The sequence below is a fragment of the Pantherophis guttatus genome, chromosome 4 (assembly GCF_059756535.1).
Source record: "Pantherophis guttatus breed Tessera chromosome 4, ASM5975653v1, whole genome shotgun sequence".
Taxonomy (NCBI): Eukaryota; Metazoa; Chordata; class Lepidosauria; order Squamata; family Colubridae; genus Pantherophis; species Pantherophis guttatus.
This window is the reverse complement of record NC_142066.1, coordinates 23,984,447-24,001,811: the sequence shown is the minus strand read 5'-3', so window position 1 is coordinate 24,001,811 and position 17,365 is coordinate 23,984,447. Positions and strand designations below refer to the sequence as shown.

At 39.3% G+C, this 17,365-nt stretch overlaps 1 protein-coding gene across 1 annotated transcript; it reads right to left on the bottom strand.

Moving 5' to 3' along the window:
• Positions 1-1,671: 1,671 nt before the first annotated feature.
• LOC132711615 (vomeronasal type-2 receptor 26-like) lies at positions 1,672-15,734 on the bottom strand. The gene is made up of 6 exons (XM_087893525.1): positions 15,592-15,734; positions 13,362-13,653; positions 11,788-12,642; positions 8,059-8,286; positions 3,289-3,415; positions 1,672-2,990 (listed from the first exon to the last, which is right to left on the bottom strand). Exons 1-6 carry the CDS (start codon positions 15,732-15,734, stop codon positions 2,068-2,070), a joined length of 2,568 nt encoding a protein of 855 aa, XP_087749651.1. The 3' UTR covers positions 1,672-2,067.
• Between the last annotated feature and the right edge of the window lie 1,631 nt (positions 15,735-17,365).

Below are 17,365 nucleotides of genomic sequence, written 5' to 3'. Positions count from 1 at the left end.
AAATGCATGGAAGCCTGGTGGGCACATCTCCATGAGGGGAACACCCTCCCCTCGTGGCCCAGCCAGGTCTCTGTGATCCCAGCCAGGTCCGCACCCCCCTCTTGAACTGAATCATGAATGCGGGGGGCTTTATTAGTCATAGACCTGGCATTGCACAACAACAACCGAAGGCCCGGGCCCTGAGACACTGAGATCCTATGCACCAAAGACAAATTTCTTGTATGTCCAATCACACTTGGCCAATAAAATTTCTATTCTATTCTATTCTATTCTATTCTATTCTATTCTATTCTATTCTATTCTATTCTATTCTATTCTATTCTATTCTATTCTATTCTATTCTATTCTATTCTATTCTATTCGAAAAACCACTCTATAGACGAAGCACTTTTGGGTGTGCTTCATGTTAGCTTGGTGCACCTGGAGGAGAAGAATACTCATGTGCGAATGCTGTTTGTTGATTTTAGTTTGGCGCTCAACACAATCATTCCTCAGCATTTGGTGAACAAACTGGGCCTATTAGGTTTCAATACTCCTTTATCTAACTAGATACTTGATTTCCTTATTGATAGCCCCCAGTTTGTGCGAGTTGGAAGAAAAATTGCCAACTCCATCTGCAGAGTACAGATTCCCCCCAGGGCTGTGTCTTGAGTCCATTACTGTTCACCTTGATGACCCACGACTGCTGTGCCATATCTAATACGAATCATATTGTGAAGTCTGCAGATGGCACGGCAGTGTTGAGACTTATCCAGGAGAACAATGAAGATGCTTATAGGGAAGAGGTGAAGAGTCTGGTGGTCTGGTGCAATAAAAGAAACGTGGTTCTATATGTTAATAAAACAAAGGAGATCATTGCAGATTTTAGGAAGCATATCATACTCCACTCAGAATCAATGATGCAGCTTTAGAGGTAATCAACTGTGTTAAGTATCTGGGGGTGCAGACAACTAACAATGTGAATTAGTCTCTCCACACATCATTCTTAGTGTAGCATGCAAATCAGTGTCTGTATTTCCTGTGTCGGATGAGGAGAGCACATTTTTCTCCTTCCGTCCTGGCCATTTTTTACAGAGGCACGATTGAGATCGTTTTAACAAACTGCATCACTCTTCGATTTGGTGGGTAGCAGGGCCTCAGATAGAAAGTCCATACAGAGAGTGGTAAGGACAAACAAAAAGTTTAGGAAACTCGCTTTCCCGTTATTCAGGATGCTCCTTATAAGCTCTATGTGCTTAGAGCTCAAAGCGTTGTTAGAGACCCACACACACACACACACACTTCATGATCTGTTTCTGTTGCTCCCCTCTGGGAGGAGTTTTTGAAGTATTTTTACCAGGACTACCTGATTCTGTAACAGCTTTGTTCCCTATGCCATCCGTCTGGTACCCATGCAAGATTCATTTTTCTCGCCAAGTACATTTATGCATCCAAACTAAATTGTGTTGTTTCTCTGTGTCATATAATACATGGGGTATGTGGGTATTTATTTATTTATTTGTCATGTTTATGAAGTGTATATTGGAGGTGATGACCATTTGAGTGCTGTATGCAATGAAATTTCACTTTAATATATGCCGATTAGTGTAATTTAAAGTGACAATAAAGATATTCTAAGCTAAATCTAAATATAAATGAGATAAAATCTTACTTAATAAACACAATCAGTTCTGGAAAGCACAAATATTTTATTTCTGAATGTACTTTCCAGTTTATTTGTCAAAGACAAAGAAATCTTCATCTAGAAAACGTTGTGCACATTTTTTCTCCTTGATATTGTGTATATGTGAAGTTTCTTACATTAAGAGCCCTGGTGGCATAGTAAAAGCAAATTTGCCTGCTCAAGATTGACTCAGTCTTTCATCCATCTGAGGATGGCAGAATAGACCCAGATTGTTGGGCACAGTATGCAAACAATGCTTACATTGTAAACCACCCAGAGAATGTTATAAAGCACTAGGGGGCAGTAAATGTGATTGCTATTAAAAAATTGAAGAAGACAATTATTTCTGAATAAAATTCAGAATTCAGAAATTTTCATCCAAATCATATAAATTCAGGTATCATTCATGCTGCCCTTGATATCACATCTGTCTTTTTCCTAACTAGCTGCTCTCTGGTATTCAGCTCTGGTCTCAGTATGATGATGTAGCACTTGGGCAGGAAAATGCAACCTAATAAGCCACCACTTGAGGCCAAGATAGAGAAGACTTCCACAGCCACCATGGATTTCCCCTTGGTGCTCAAGTAGGTGGGCACAAAAGACACCCAAACACTGCAGAAGACCAGCATGCTGAAGGTGATGAGCTTGGCTTCATTGAAAGTGTCGGGCAACTTCCGGGCAAAGAAGGCTACCGTGAAGCTGATGAGGGCCAGAAGCCACATGTAGCCCAGCACAACATAAAACATGATCTCCGAGCCTTCGTTGCATTGCACTAAGATCTCATCCACCTGGGAATGCATGTCCAAGTCTGGGAAAGGAGGAGAAATGGTCAACCACCCAGCACAGATGCTTGTTTGAATAAGGGAGCAAAAAACAATGACTGAGACGGACAGCCTTTTCCCCACCCACAACCTCATTCGGTTCCCTGGCTTTGTGGCCATGAAGGCCAGAACCACCGTGATGGTTTTGGCTAACACACAAGACACTGCAATGGAGAAGACAACTCCAAAAACTGCTTGCCGGAGGAGACATGTGACTGTCCCTGGACATCCGAGGAAGAGAAAGGAGCAAAGAAAACACAGCAGGAGCGAGACGAGCAGGGTGCAGGTGATATCCCAATTGTTGGCTTTGACGATGGGAGTGTTCTGGTGGAAGATGAATGTCCCCATCACCACAACTGTGATGACAGCAAAAGAAACAGCAAAGCCAGTCAGGACTTCTCCCAGGACTTCTTTGTAGGATAAGTAGGTGATAATTTTGGGAATACATTGATGCTGCTTCTCATTTGGATATTGCTTTTCCGGACACCTCTCACATTGCTTGGAATCTAAAAACCATAAATAAAATCTCTAAAAATTCTACACATTGAATCAAATTACGTTTTTAGCAATTATTCCTTCCTGAAGCTCTTTTTGGAGAGAATGAACTTCTTTTAAAAGTCGTGCTTTAAAAAAAGCGTTTTAAACTTTATTTTTTTATTCAATAGACCACATTTCCTGAATGAGAGAACAAGGCTAGTGAGAGCTCCCAATTAATCTATGCTTTTCTTTAAAACTAAATTCAAGAACCCAAACTTGGTTAGAGCATACAGTATTTTTAAGGAAATATCCATATTGTTTTCTTACCAATCATGGTGGAAATGCTTCCCTCTGAACACTCAACACAGTCATAGCAGCAAACCTGTTTCCCCTCCTTAATCAATTTCCGGTACCCAGGATGGCAGCTTTCTACACAGGTGGCAGAAGGTGGTGTCTAATGGGAATGGCCAGAGTAAGGAATTAAATGGTTTATAATCTTTGAATCAATCAGTCATTCTCTTTAAAGAAATCCAGAAAACCCAGGTTCTTGTAATTTCTAATAATGTTATTGTTTTCCAAGTATCCTTGTTGTGTTACGTTGCTACTCAAGAGTGGTATCCTCATTTTCCATGTACAGGATGAAGCAAAACAAGCAAATTGCCCAGCTTCAGTGACCTCCCTTTTTCTGAACATACTCAGCTATCAAAAAACCATCTGACAATTAGGAGAATGATCCAAGTGTGGTGAACCCAGGACTGGTATATGTCCATCTGTAGTATTCTGTGATGAACAATAAAATGGGATAGCAAAATAGCCGAATCTTGCCTGTATTTTAAAATACACAAGCATGCAGAAAAAGTATTCTGGGAAAAGGAAGAGAAAAAAAACCACTGAATCTCTAAATGGCCAGCAGTTGTCTCTGGATTTTTAAATTGGCTGTAGGAAGCAAAATGTGATAGTGGCAAAAAAAATATTTCCTGCAAAACTCCAGGGAAATGGGATGTTTATATTAGCCTGAATTGGAAAATAGATATGATGACCTTTTTCATGGTTTGTGTCTCACCTGATTCAAACATTGACTAAAAGGTCAGATAAACTCATTAGTGGGAAAGTCAGCCAGCCAGCCTTCCAATCTATCATATCTATCTATCTATCTATCTATCTATCTATCTATCTATCTATCATCCATCCATCCATCCATCCATCCATCCATCCATCTATCTATCTTCCATCATCTTTCTCTCTCGCTCTTTCTCTCCATCCATCTATCATACATCCTCTATCTATCTATCTATTTATCTATCTATCTATCTATCTATCCACCTATCATTCATCTATCTATCTATCTATCTATCTATCTATCTATCTATCATCTATCTTTTATCTTATATCTACCTGTCTATCTACCTTCATCTATCTATCTATCTATCTATCTATCTATCTATCTATCTATCTATCTATCTATCATCCATCCATCCATCCATCCATCCATCCATCCATCTATCTATCTTCCATCATCTTTCTCTCTCTCTCTCGCTCTTTCTCTCATCTATCTATCCATCCATCTATCATACATCCTCTATCTATCTATCTATCTATCTATCTATCTATCTATCTATCCACCTATCATTTATCTATCTATCTATCTATCTATCTATCTATCTATCTATCTATCTATCTATCATCTATCTTTTATCTTATATCTATCTGTCTATCTACCTTCATCTATCTATCTATCTATCTATCTATCTATCTATCTATCTATCTATCATCTATCTATCTATCATCTATCATCTATCTATCTTTTATCTTATATCTATCTGTCTATCTACCTATAATCAATCTATCTATCTATCTATCTATCTATCTATCTATCTATCTATCTTCCATCATTTTTCTCTCTCTCTCACTCTCTCTCATCTCACGACTTGGCTGAAGACCTAGTGGCGTCCTGGGATAGGATGGCCGCTGGTGCTTTAGACCAGGTCGTGCCTTTGCGGCCTCTGACCTGGCGTCGAACCTACCCAGCTCCTTGGTTCTCTGATGAGCTGAGGGGGATGAAACGCCAGAAAAGACACCTAGAGAGCAGTTGGAGGACCAGCTATTCTGAATCCGACTGAACACTAGTGAGATCTTATATTAAGACCTACTTAGTGGCGATAAAAGCAGCAAAATGTAACTATTTTTCCGCTCTTATTGCATTGGCAGATAATCGCCCAGCCACCTTGTTTAGGGTTACCCGCTCTCTACTCCAGCTGAGAGCCCGGGAAGACCCTCTGCAAGGACGAGCTGTGGATTTTGCACAATATCTGCACGATAAAATTGCTCAGATTCAGGAAGGCTTGGACTCTAACCGGGTTAATTCGGATGAAATGATGAGGGCAGATCTTGAGGACATTATCTGGGATGAGTTTGATACTGTGACTCCTGAGGACGTGGACAGGTTACTGGGGAAGCTGAATGCGACCACATGTTTATTGGACCCGTGCCTTTCCTTGCTACTCTGGCTACCCAGGAGGTTACACATAGCTGGCTCCAGAGAATTATTAACGCTTCTCTGAGTGAGGGATTCTTATCTCCCGCCTTGAAAGAGGTGGTGGTGAGACCGCCTCCTTAAGATGCCCCTCCTTAAGAAGAAGAATGGTTGTTTTAGCAAACTACTGTCCAGTCTCCAACCTTCGCTTTTTAGTGAAGGTTGTCGAAAGTGTGGTGGCACGACAGCTCCCACAGTACCTGGATGAAGCTGTCTATCTAGACTCGTTCCAGTCCGGCTTCAGGCCTGGATACAGCACAGAAACAGCATTGGTCGCGTTGGTTGATGATCTCTGGAGGGCTCGGGATAAGGGATGTTCCTCTATCCTGGTCCTATTAGATCTCTCAGCGGCTTTTGATACCATTGATCATGGTATCATGCTGCACCGGTTGGAGGGGCTGGGAATGGGAGGCACCTTTTTACGGTGTTTCTTGTCCTACCTCTCTGACAGGTTGCAGTCAGTGTTGACAGGTGGACAGAAATCGACCTTGAGGCCCCTTAATTGCAGGGTGTCACAGGGGTCGGTCCTCTCACCTCTCCTGTTCAACATTTATGTGAAGCCGTTGGGGGAGATCATCCGTGGTTTTGGGGTGCAATGTCATCTGTATGCTGATGACACTCAGCTGTACATCTCCACCACAAACCACCCCAATGATGCCCTTGAAGTGATGTCCCGGTGCCTTGAGGCTGTACGGGTCTGGATGGGGAGAAACAGGCTTCGACTCAACCCTTCCAAGACTGAGTGGCTGTGGCTGCCGGCGTCCTGGTACAGCCAGTTAGTCCCATCACTATTGGGGATGAGTCATTGACCTCCACAGAAAAAGCTCGCAATTTAGGCATCCTCCTGGATGCACGACTGTCTTTAGAAGATCATATAACAGCCATGGCCAGAGGAGCTTTCTATCAGGTTTGCTGATTCGCCAATTGCGTCCCTTTCTAGACTGGGACTCATTACGCACAGTCGCTCAAGCCCTTGTCATTTTCCAACTTGACTACTGCAATGCTCTCTACATGGGGCTCCCCTTGAAGTGCACCCGGAAGCTCCAACTGGTCCAGAATGCGGCCGCGTGAGTAATTATGGGAGCAACATGGCGCTCACATGTAACACCTCTTCTACGCGAGCTGCACTGGCTTCCGGTGGCCTTCCAAGTGCGCTTCAAGGTGTTGGTTCTTACCTTTAAAGTGCTCCATGGCTTAGGACCTGAGTACTTAAGAGACCACCTGCTGCAACCAATAACCTCCCACCAACCAATACGCTCTCACACAGTCGGCCTACTCATAGCACCATCATTAAAACAATGTCGTCTAGTAGTTCCAAGGGAGAGAGCCTTCTTTGTGGGGGCATCTACTCTTTGGAACAAAATACCCCCTGGAATACGAATAATCCCAGATCTTCGCACTTTCCAACGTGTCCTGAAGACCTTTCTGTTTCAACAAGCAGGGCCAGCATAAACATCTAAATTCTATGCCAAGGTCTTAGCAGATACACTAAGTTGACTCAATTTATCTATCTATCTATCTATCTATCTATCTATCTATCTATCTATCTATCTATCATCTATCTTTCATCTATCTATATCTATCTATCTATCATCATCATCTATCTATCATCTATCAATCTATCTATCTATCTATCTATATCTATCTATCTATCTATCTATCTATCTATCTATCTATCTAATCCATCCATCTATCTATCTATCCATCTATCCATCCATCCATCCATCCATCCATCCATCCATCCATCATCCATCACCCATCCATCAGCTATCTATCTATCTATCTATCTATCTATCTATCTATCTATCTATCTATCATCTATATCTATCTATCCTATCCTATCTCTCTATCTTTCCATCCATCCATCTATCATTCATTATCTGTCTGTCTGTCTGTCTGTCTGTCTATATCTATCTATCTATCTATCTATCTATCTATCTATCTATCTATCCATCCATCCATCCATCATCCATCGTCTGTCTGTCTATCTATCTATCTATCTATCTATCTATCTATCTATCTATCTATCCATCATCCATCGTCTGTCTGTCTGTCTGTCTATCTATCTATCTATCTATCTATCTATCTATCTATCTATCTATCCATCATCCATCATCTGTCTGTCTGTCTATCTATCTATCTATCTATCTATCTATCTATCTATCTATCTATCATCTCATCTATCTCATCTATCATCTATCAATCTCTATATAAAATCTTTCCTTTTCTTGTTTGTATTATTGTAACTGTAATTTTAAATATTTTTAAAAAGAAGAAAGGTAAATCTTTCCTTCAGTGTTACCTTTCAAAAGATGAATCTTCCACCTCTCTAAGCTCTTAAGGAGCCACTGAACCCAGAGTTTCCATAACCCCAGTGAGCTCTTTCCCTACAATATGAAAGTGCAATGTAGAATTGAGAACTACTTCATTTTTCCAGGATGCAAAAGTGTTCTAACATCATTAAGAAAATAACAAATCACACTGAAACCACTCTAAGACTACTGGTTTAAAATCCCAGAAATATTTTCAATATTGCCATGTGTTGGTTGATTTGTTTAACTCACCTGCTTAAATTTGGGATTCCATACAATGGTAGTTGCATTTATGGTGAGATCTTCCTTTTGAGAACTCTGAAGTTCAATACGTCCAATTTGGACCTTCTGAAAGGATTGATTGGGGAAAGTAATCAAGTTGATGATATCGTATGCTGCTGCCAGGTTTCCATTCTCATTGAAAACTATTTCTTCCCCAGCACTATTGTTGAAATGGAGGTTTTTCAGAAATAAATGAAGCTGAAAGATAAGTGAGAAATTTATGCCAATAGCAGGTAATAGAAAGTACAGTTCCATGCTGGGATTTACCAAATGGTGCTCAACTAATTTTTAATGAACATCCAAAGCTTTGAGTTAATAGTATTTTTTTTTATGTTCCAAAGGCATAATTCTGTTTTGCAGGACTATATTTTATGTTTAAGTATTATTCTTTCAATGTTCCTTTATGGATAGATTCAAAGAAACATATTCTTCCAACATTTACTGGGTATCCTGGCCATTCCGACACTGCTTATCTCCAGTGGCTACTTAAAGATGAACAGTCCATAACTTCTGTGAATGCTTAGATCAGACATACCTTAGAGAATGACAGTATTGTCATTCTATTCTACCCCTTCCAATTTCATCGATTATTATTATTATTTTGCAAAATTCTTCCTTCTCTCTACTTTAGTGAATTTTTCTTCTTCTACTCAACTACAAAATGCTGCAAAAATGGTAGCCTTTTACTGGATTTGAGAGTTTTTTTGGAGTGAAGATTGGAAAGGAAGAAGAAGGCCTCTGGGAAAAAATTACTTCCATATATCTAAGACAGTGTTTCCCAAAGTGTGGTATGCGTACCCCCAGGGGTACGGGAAGAGTTTGGTGGGGGTACGCGTTGCACCGGAGTTTGGTGGGGATCACGTGGGAATATCCACTGCACCGTGCTTAGCTGCGCCCACAGAACAAGGAAAGAAATAGGCGCGTATCGCAGTTTTACACAGGAACTGGGGCCATCGTACATCGTATCGCAACTATGGCGGGAACTTCTGCGCATTCTTCGCGCAGCTCGGGTTCGGCCATTTTTAAACTGCGGGAACATTAACAGTTGATGTTGAGCCGCGGAGCTGTTTAAACGCCGGAGAATTGCAGTGTTATCTAACTGTTAGACAGTCTTGTGAGGTGTGACACGGCATGAATATATTGCACTTCGTTACAGAGACAACTTACTTCTTTAATATTTAGTTCCGGGTGCCTGTTATCATGCTTTAGTAAGTTCCACTGATTTTGATTATTTTTATAAAATACAATTTTTATCCCTAACAGAGATTATGGATCGCTGGTTGGAATCTGGAACTACTAAACCGAAAGAAAGTAATGATTGTAGTAGCAATGAACGAACAGGAAAAAATGAAATTAACGACGAATCAATTTCAATTCTGAAAGAACCTGTTAAGAAAAAAGCAAGGAAAACTCGCAAGTACGACAAAGAATATCTTAAGTTTGGATTCTCATGGACTGGAGATGAAAATGAGCCTATTCCAATTTGTGTCATTTGTTTTGAAAATCTAACAAATGAAAGCATGAAACCATCCAACTTAAAACGCCATTTTGAGACAAACCATAATCAGTACAAAGATAAACCCATAGATTTTTTTGAAAATAAACTTAAGGGTTTAAATCAGTCTCGAAAAGTAATGCGGGGTTTGACAGGAGGTGACAATCAAAAAATACTAGAAGCTTTGTATCGCGTGTCGCTTTTAATTGCCAAATGTAGTGCAGCAGAAACCATTGGCGAAATTTTAATCAAGCCTGCAGCCAAGATAATGGCAGAAGTAATGATAGGAGATAGAGCGAAACAAACTTTTGACCGCGTTCCTCTCTCAAATAATACAGTTCATCGACGAATCATTGATATGTTTAATAATGTAAAACAGATGTTATTATCTGGTATTTCTCAAAGTCGTTATTATGCTTTGCAAGTCGATGAGTCCACCGACATTGCGAATTTTGCAAATCTTATGGCGTTTGTTAGATACGAAAAAAATCAAGAAATTCATGATGACTTTTTATTTTGCCAGCCTTTATTAGGTCACACAACAGGAGAAGATATCTTTAATGTTATGAATACATTTATGCAAGAGAACAAAATTGATTGGAATAGATGTGTTGGAATAAGCACAGGTGGAGCAAAAAGTATGATCGGAATTAATAAAGGACTCGTTGCAAGAATTCAAAATGTTGCTCCAAATGTCATATCCACACATTGTTGCATACATAGAGAGGCTTTGGCAACACGTAAGATGCCCGCTGATCTACAGAAAGTTTTGGATGAAAGCGTGAAAATCATTAACTACATTAAAAGCCGTCCTTTGAATGCATGACTTTTTTCACAAATATGTGAAGAAATGGGAAGTAGTCATACCCAGCTGCTTTTTCATACCGATGTTCGTTGGCTATCTCGGGGAAAAATTCTAAACCGATTGTTCGAACTTAGACATGAACTTCAATGCTTTCTTAATGATAGATTTGAGTTGAGAAATTGTTTACATGACTGGAAATGGCTTTGTAAACTAGCATACTTAGCAGATATATTCTCTGTTTTAAATTGCCTCAACTTATCATTACAAGGCAAAGAAATTTCATTGTTTCACGTTCAAGATAAAGTGAACGCTACCATCGCAAAACTAAATTTATGGCAAAAGAGAGTTGGTAATGGAGAAATAGACTCGTTTCCCTCTCTTCATGAGTTTATAACAAGTTCAGCTACTAAAATTGAGGCTGATACTCTGAAATGCATAATACAGCATTTGGAGAGTTTGCAAGTTGGCTTGAAAAACTATTTCCCTGATTTAAACAAAAATATTGAATGGATAAGATATCCGTTCAACATTAACACAACATCCATGCCAGAAGGTTTGTCGCATGCGGAAGAAGAGCAATTGTTGGAGTTAGCTTCGGACGGATTCTTGAGAAATAAACATAAGGAGTGTACTTTAACATTATTCTGGTTACAAATGCAACATGTGTATCCGGTTTTAACAGAAAAAGTCCTGAAATACATCTTGCCTTTTCCAACTTCATATTTATGCGAAGTTGCTTTTTCTGCATTTGTAGACATTAAGTCGAAAAAAAGGAACAGACTATTGGACATGGAACCGCGTCTCAGATTAAAATTAACAACCAGGGAACCAAATTATGATGATCTGTCATCTCAACATAAACAATTTCATCCTTCTCATTGAATCAAATAAATGTTCTTTATAATATAACTTTCGTTTATTTTGTGTAGAAAAAATAAATATATTTTGATTTTTATTAAAGCATATGTTTTTTATGAGGGGTACTCAGCGTTACGAAAATTATAGAAGGGGTACACATATGTCAAAAGTTTGGGAAACACTGATCTAAGATAATATCTGTAAATAAAAATCAAAATTGCTACAAGGAATAAGCACTTTCAGAGGTTACCACCAATCCTATAGATAACTAAAAACTATAAATTTGAAAGACAAAAGAACAAGTATGAAAAGTGGAAAGAGGAACACCCAGTTAAGGCAGGATACCAACAAATAACTAGAGGCTGCAAAGATGGAATCAGAAAAGCTCTGGATGAGTAAATCTCTGGTCCCATTGACCGACCCAAATTCGATCTCGCATCATTATCCTGGGACATGTGCTTTCATTAGTAAAAGTATAGTATTAGTATTGAAATAACTATAGTATTATAGTTGTGTTCCCATTGAAAGCAACGTAACTCACCTGCCAAGGTTGGACTTTCAGCAACTTCCACTTCTCTCCATTGCCTGTTGTCTTCTGCCTGGCTCTGGATGAATACATAGCATGGAGACCATGTGCTACAGCATAGACAGCATTGTAAATACTGTAGCTCTGGCCAGACATCTCCATTTCAAAGACAGTTCCAGGGAGACTCCGCACATCCTCTTTCCCAGTGCAGCTTCCTTTGCCTGCTGCATATATATTGTACATTGGAAGTGAACAGATAAATACGGCACCCCAGAATACAGGTAGGAAATGCACTTTAGAGTGATATGGATTTAGCTTCTCGAGGAACTCTTGAAAGCCTGGGACCCTATTTGTGTGTTGGGCAAATGACAAGCTGCCATTGAAAGACAATGAAGTGAATTTGTGTGACTCAAAGACAGAAGTGACATCCCAGAGAGCACTTATGACCCAAACCCTCTCTATTGGGAGCCTGTTACCAAGTTCATAGCATTCAAGAATTACCCGTAAGCCTTCTATAGATTGAATGTCCCCATAAACTAGTATTACTTTGGTTTTACTATACCACAGGACATGTCCTATTTTACCTAGATTATTCTTCCGTAAGGTACTGGGGTCATAATCTGTCAATCTTGGAATAAATTGAATTAAAGAAATACAAATATCACTCTGGATGAATTTTGGTCTCAGAATTCTGAGAAATCTCTCTCCAGTGGTGTCTTCTGGAATGAGCAGGTCAATCCAATTCCATCCAAAATATGTCAAGAGCTGAATAATCCCAGCATACTGGAGGTTTTCATTTGGAGTCATCCAGAAGAAAGAAGGAAACTGCTGTTTATCACTCAATGTCAGGTCAAAAGTGCCATAACTGAGCTGCAGAGTGGGAATAATAATGATGTGCTTTAGGCTAGGAAATCTTTTTGCAGATATGTCAAAAAGAAGGAAGGAAGCATATTTCTTTTACATCTTATTTCCATAAAAAAAATCATTAATGGGAGAGATAAAAATTAAATCTGGGGATCAACAAGTCTTTCCTGAGAGCTTTTGCAACCAGACCACCATTAGCATTTCATTCATCCCTTTTTAGACAAAGTCACCTGAAGCTTTGATTGTGCTAAGCAGAAATAGACAGCAGATAGGAATGAGTCACAAGAGAGGAGGCTTATTCATTAAGGATTGGACAGTATTAATTACACATAGTGACACTCAAATAACATTCATCTTGCATTTTATATTATAAGGATAAGATATCTATTACTTTACTGATAAATATATTTAAAATTGTTGTGGCATAAACAAAAAGAGAGAAAGTCAAATAACATGAGGCATACCCAGAAGATGGAGAGACAACATCAGACCCTACTACAATATAAATTAAGAATGGCTAAGGCTACCAGAAGGGTGAGAACCAGAAGATAAAAGATGCATTGCATTTCTCTGGCAAAATAAATAAATAATAACTACCCAAAATAACTTTCCAATACTTTTACTTATTCTTGAAGGCTCCCCCCACCTTTTTTCCTCAGATATATATTTTTTAAACTACCCCCCTTTCCTTCTTCTTGTGCATTTATGTGAGCCCAGATACCTACCTGTGGAATCTTGTAGGCATTTAAGATGTTGGCCATCTGGATGGTGTTCTGGGAAGGGAGATCACCAATGACAGCCATGATGTTTTGGTCCTTTTCCTTCCTGTAATTGAACTGACAGAGTCCTTCCAAAAAGAAGAGACTCAAAAGGCTCTCAGAGGCTTTCACTGCCTGAAAACCATTCTCATATATCTTGGAGACCAAGGTGATATTGGGTAACAAGTTCTCATTCCTGTTGATCTCCTGAATGGCAAAACTGAAGGCTAGGATATGCTGTAAGTTTTTAGGCAATAAGCTGCAAGAAGAATTTCATTTAGTTCTATCATCTTCGAATCTGACAATAATTAAATTTAGACAGACATCTTTCATAATGCCTAAAGTGATATATCTCTCTGCTTTAATGAGTATTAGAGAAATAAAGGAAGCACTCATGTTCTGAAGCACTTCTTTGAAAAAGAAAAAACAGAATAATGGAGTTGGAAGGGCCTTTGGAGATCTTCTAGTCCAACTGTTGCTCAGCCAGGAAACCTTATACCATTTGAGGCAAGTGGTTCTCCAATCTCTTCTTAAAATCTCCCAGTGTTGTAGCATTCAGAACTTCTGATGGCAAATCATTCCACTGATGGATTATTCTAACTGTCAGGAATTTCTGCTTAGTTCTAGGTTGCTTCTCTTCTTGAGTAGTTTCTATCCATTGCTTCTTGTCCTGCCTTCAGGTGCTTTACAGAATCGATTGACTCCCACTTCTCTGTGTCTTAAATATTGAAACATTGCTATCATGTCTCCCCTAGTCCTTCTTTTTTAAAAAAAATTAAACTAGATATTCCCAATTCCTGCAACAATTTTTCATATTATTATTATTTTTATTATTATTTATTTAATTTTTATACAGGCCTTCTCCCAAAGGACTCAGGGCGGTGAACAGTCAGAATAACATACTTATAAAAATGTGAAATAAAAACAATTTAAAATAATTAAACCAATTTGGCTCATCAGTTAAGATCCTCAGCATAGAATTTAGACAATTTGAAAATTTATGCCAGCCTGGCTTGGTGAAACAGAAAGGTCTTAAGTGCACGACGGAAAGTACGGAGATCTGGGATCATTCGTATCCCTGGGGGTATCCTGTTCCAAAGGGTAGGTGTCCCCACAGAGAAGGCTCTCCCCCTGGGAACCACCAGTCGACATTGCTTTAGTGACGGCACCCTGAGGAGGCCCACTCTGTGGGAGCGTACTGGTTTTCATTTCATTTCATTTTCATTTTATTAAATTTATTAAATGGTTGGTGGGAGGTTATCGGTTGCAGAAGGTGGTCTCGTAGGTACCCAGGTCCTAAGCCATGGAGCACTTTAAAGGTAAGAACCAACACCTTGAAGCGCACTCGGAAGACCACCGGGAGCCAGTGCAGCTCACGTAGGAGAGGTGTTACATGTGAGCGCCATGTCGCTCCCTAATCACCCGTGCGGCTGCATTCTGGACAAGTTGCAGCCTCTGGGTGCACCTCAAGGGGAGCCCCATGTAGAGATATGTTTTAGCCTGCAGTGCAATCCCCTAATTATCTTGGCTGCTGTTCTTTGCACTCTTTCTAGAGTAATGTGGCAACCAAAACTAAAGAAGCTTTGAAGAAAAAGCTTTGATTCTTAAAATTCAGTACTTAAGATATTCCAGAAGTGAGGAAGGTTGAGGTGGAGAGTTTGAAACACACTTAAGAATCCTGTGGGCAGTTGTGCATCACATTTTGAGAAATATAAAACTGCGTTTTAATGCAATCAAAAGGATTGTTTCATATATGTAGGGCAGCAATGGAACTGCATGACAGAAACTGATGGACTGTGCCAACTGTTAATGACAATCCAAGTACTGAAGATGTAAGAGTTACATTTATAACTTTTATTAAAATGCTAAATATTTTTGACTGGGTTTTTTTCCCCTTTTGCATACAAAATAAAAACTATAGAGGAACAATGTTATTAAAATTGCGAGTTTTTCTTATGAGCCGATGAATTCATATGTAAAAGAGGCACATGAAAAGCCATCCCTGCAAGGCAACATTCAACAGCTATAGTCCAGCACCTGAAATATCATTAATCAAGACAGAAGTATAAATAAGAGTCTTGCTCAACCATTTTTTATTCTCTTCTAAAATTAAGGAATTAAACAACATATCCTGAATACAATCAATTTAAAAAAACCTTGAAAGGCATATCACAGTTTTCTTCAAAGGAGTACTTGCCTTCCTCTCAAAGACCCTACTGGGCGTTCCATAAAGTTGGGCAAAGACCATGCAGAATATGCAGTAGACACAAATTCTGCAATGACGATCTCACTGGAGAGAGCTGGGAGATTAGTCTGCAAATGTTCTTTGTTTCGACACATGGAGTTGAAGGTCTTGCTAAAAGAAGCTTGGAGGGCAAGGAGAGAGAATAAAAGCCAATGGCAAAGTATGTGAGTCTCTTTGAATGCCGAAGCAATTTGGCTCCAATCACAGCAGTGCAGCCACATCTCCATCATCACAACACTTTGCCTGGAACAATGAAAGAACCTCTATTGGTTTTAAGCATAACTAAAGTTGTAGATTACAATTATTATCATCTGAGTGATTCATACTGCAACCTACTGCGCCTCATGGAGTTGTTGTTAATCTTAAACTATTAAATCTCCCTAGGTTCTATGCCTTCCCTAAAAACAAGTTTAATTAATTAATTTAGATAATTAGAAGGTAGATAAATCCCTTTCGCCAAGCTATTCAGCTATTCTTCCAATTGAAGAAATTGTACAGTCCAAACTCATCTCTTGGTAGCTCCTCATCAGGCAAGATAGAAATGATCTTGAGATCTTGGAAACTGAGTTTTGTATGTTGGTTAAAAGAGGAGGAAACAGATTAGTAGTCAGATAAGTTTTCCCTTCTCATCTCACAACCTCCTAATTCAGAAAAATACTTACCAGTTCTGCCTCTTGCTTTGCTAAAACTGTCACATTGAAAAAAAAGAAAGTCTGTAGGAGGAGAGGTGGGATTCAGCCAGTTCAAACTGGTTCATGCGAACCGGTAGTGGCCACTTGCGGGTTGGCCTGCCCCCGCCCACCTGCCCAGCTGCAATCCTGTCCTATATTGCTGTGTTTTTGGCATCGCATGCATGTGCGGATGGCATGTGCATGTGAATTGCCATGTTTTGTGATGTCGCATGTATGTGCAGACAGCACATATGAGCAAATTGCTGTGTTTTGTGACATCACATGCCAAATAAATTGCTGTGTTGTTTGACATCGCATGGATGGCACATATGTGAGCTCACATTTCCAGTGCTGGGCGAACCGGTTGCTACAGTATGTGAAGCCCACCTCTGTGTAGGAAGATATTTATGGAGATTCTCAATCATCAAGATCATGGTTGTCCCAAAGGTGGTTTTTTTTCTTTCTTTTCTTTTTTTTTAAAAAAGCATCTGGAGTTATTTTTATTTTTTTTCTTTTCAAACATTTTACTTTTCATCCAAAAAGTTTCTTGGATGGGAAGCAAAATGTTTTCGAAGAAAAAGAAGAAGAAAATCCAATTGCCTTTTGTAAAAAGCACCTTTGGGTCTGTAGGAACCTGTGTGAGTTTTCAAGAACAGGGTCCCTCTGGTCTCTCTCTGGACATTCTGGAGCAATGAAGGGGCACCTTCTGTGTCTCCAGGTCCATCTTATCATGGTTCAAGGTATAAAACCTGATCACATGTGACTCAAGTACATTAGTGGAACTGTCTTAGACCATTTGTAGCATGTATGTACATATTTCAGGAGGATTTTCTCTGTCCTCAAGGTATCTTGAAAGAATATTATTTATATTTTTTATTCATAAAGTACCAGAATCACAGAAATAAAAAAAAATGACTGAATAACAGAGTTAGAAGGGACTTTAGAGGTCTTCTAGTTCTAACCTCCAGGAAATTTCTCCTTAGTTCTAAGTTGCTTCTCTCCTTGATTAGTTTCCATCCATTGTTTCTTGCCCTGCCTTCAGGTGACTTGGAGCA

Bases quoted from the DNA above. Each gene is read 5' to 3' on its own strand.
- LOC132711615 (XM_087893525.1), bottom strand. From the start codon at position 15,734: ATGTGTCGAAACAAAGAACATTTGCAGACTAATCTCCCAGCTCTCTCC. The intron at 13,654-15,591 runs GCAAGTACTCCT...TTCTTCTTGCAG, and splicing joins GTAGGGTCTTTGAGAGGAAG to CTTATTGCCTAAAAACTTAC. The intron at 2,991-3,288 runs GTAAGAAAACAA...TATGGTTTTTAG, and splicing joins AAGCATTTCCACCATGATTG to ATTCCAAGCAATGTGAGAGG.